Source organism: Penaeus chinensis, chromosome 31 (assembly GCF_019202785.1).
Source record: "Penaeus chinensis breed Huanghai No. 1 chromosome 31, ASM1920278v2, whole genome shotgun sequence".
Classification (NCBI taxonomy): Eukaryota; Metazoa; Arthropoda; class Malacostraca; order Decapoda; family Penaeidae; genus Penaeus; species Penaeus chinensis.
In genome coordinates, this window is record NC_061849.1 from 33,797,616 (window position 1) to 33,800,115 (window position 2,500).

General features: G+C 35.5%; 1 protein-coding gene across 1 annotated transcript in view; it reads right to left on the reverse strand.

The window, feature by feature from the left end:
* Nucleotides 1-910, reverse strand: part of LOC125041626 (carbohydrate sulfotransferase 11-like) — a 4,507-nt gene extending 3,597 nt beyond the window's left edge. Inside the window, exon 1 of the mRNA XM_047636685.1 lies at nt 803-910. Coding sequence (XP_047492641.1) covers nt 803-894 — 92 coding nt within the window. The 5' untranslated portion in view covers nt 895-910. The remainder of the gene's footprint in view (nt 1-802) is intronic.
* Nucleotides 911-2,500: the final 1,590 nt, after the last annotated feature.

Genomic DNA, 2,500 nt, shown 5'->3' on the forward strand with positions numbered 1-2,500 from the left:
GCTAGTTTATAAAATTCCCTTTGAGGGAGAGGGAGAGGGAGAGGGAGAGGGAGAGGGAGAGAGAGAGAGAGAGAGAGAGAGAGAGAGAGAGAGAGAGAGAGAGAGAGAGAGAGAGAGAGAGAGAGAGAGAGAGAGAGAGAGAGAGAGAGAGAGAGAGTGTAAGCTAGTTTATAAAATTCCCTTTGAAATGAGTTCATCGATGAAGCTATAAAACACTAATCATAGCAACTCATGCTTAATTAAATAGACAGTGATAATGAAGCGAATACATTTGTGTGAGTATGTATATCAGAGAACATTTCGTGTGCAGAAAATCTGATTGATTTGTTTTTTATTGCATTAATTTAGCATAGGCTAGATATCTTTGGCGCCAGTAGATTATACACTTGAAGTAAAATATGAAAATCTTGCAAGTGATTATCAATAATGCAGTTAAAAAAAAAATCTAATAAAAAACATCATTACCATCGTATCTTTCCGGTTAAATCAAATACTAAAATAACTTTGCATCTATCGTATCCATTTGTCGAATGTCTTTCTTCAACAGCATAAACTTAGGGGGAGATTATTGTGAGGCAAATATAAATTGACTGGCGAAAACTATCGAAAAATATTGTTGGTTTACTGTACACATCACGGCTCTCTCTCTCTCTCTCTCTCTCTCTCTCTCTCTCTCTCTCTCTCTCTCTCTCTCTCTCTCTCTCTCTCTCTCTCTCTCTCTCTCTCTCTCTCTCTCTCTTCTCTCTCTTTCTCTTCTCTTCTTTTCTTTTACTGTTGTTTCTGTCCTGTGTTTTCTACATACATATAAGTTTGATGGCCATCGATGAGATCTTGCCTGCCGAGGACGTAGGCCAAGAGAGCATTCCACGCCGTGAATCCTGCTTTGAGGACCATGCAGTTCGACACACGGTATTTGTCCACGATTTCGAACCTTTACAGTAGGAGAGATATTATTGTAGGTGGTAGTTGCCACGCGTGGAATGTTTTAGGACTGGGGTACAGGAGGGTGTTAGTGGTGGTGGGGAAAAGTGTAGGTCCTTATAGTGGTGGTGAAGTGTTGAGGACATAGGTAAAGGTGGTGGGGAAAAGTGTAGGCCCTTAAAGTAGTGGTGGTAGTGAAATGTTTAGGCCATAGGTTAAAAAATATGATAGTGGTGGTGGTGAATTGTATAGAAAAACAAATAGATAGCTGGGTAAATCGATTAAGATACACATTTACAGAAAGTCTTCGTACTTTTGTGTTGAGAAAGATATTGTTAGTGTTGGGGAAATGTCTGGAGACAGTTAGATATATAGTTCGGTAAATAAATAGATTAACAGTTTCGAATCTTCGTGATAGGAAAGAGATTTTTAAATGAAAGAGTTGGTTATGAAATGTCTAGATCAGCGATTCCCAAATTGGTGTCCATGTAGCAGAAAGTAGGGGGCCAGAGTTTAGCGGGTAGGAAGTCAATAGAGGGAACTTAAGGTTCAGTACAGCAGGTTTGTTTGTTGCTGTCAGACGTATGTGTAATACATCCCTCTTTTTATCTAAAACCTAAAACAAGATATTGAGACATATTAGGGTAGTAAATAATTTAATCTTTACATAATTCTAATGTTTCCTAACCTGGTTTTTATATTGTTTTTGTTTGTTTATTAATGAAACAGAATTTCGCAATAAGGCCATTTTTTATTACTCAAGGTATGGACATTTATTTTTGTTCATTATGTTATTACAATTTCAGTAATTGTATGAGATTTCACCAATGGCAGATTACAAATTTCTTTATTGATACTTAATAAAGGACTAAAATAGTCATGAGTTGTGCTTGGCCATGGGCCATGGACAGGGATCATGTATGGAAAGTGGGTAACGGGCAGAAAAAAGTTTGGGAACCACTGGTAAGGATAGATAGCTAAATAGGTAAATAGACATATAGATTGATAGATTAAAGTATACATGTATAGAAATTTAAGCATGAATATGAAAAAAACAAAAAACGGGGCCAGTACTCTTGCCACACCAAAAGGTAAATGAAGAATGAAAATATGTTATAGCATATTCTTTATATCTGTAATTTAGTTGTGTTTAAGGCTGTGTATGAGTGTTTGTTTGTGAATGCGTGTACGTGTGCGTGTGTGTGTGTGTGTGTGTGTGTGTGAGTGTTTGTATGTGTGTTCGTTTGTAATAATAATAATAATAATAATAATAATAATAATAATAATAATAATAATTATAATGATAATAATAATGATAATAATAATGATAATGATAATAATAATAATAATAATAATAATAATAATAATAATAATGATATTGTTATTAATTATTATTGTGAATAAATTGATAATAACGATATTGATAATGATAATGATAAAAATTTCTTAAATGTTCCTCACCCATCGTACCTTCTCGCCAACTGAGCAAGAATCCGCTCGTAAACAGCGCTACTTGGCTTCGGTTCCTTGCTACATTCTTTCGCTAACAAGGCTAATCGCTCTGCCTGAACGCGCTGTG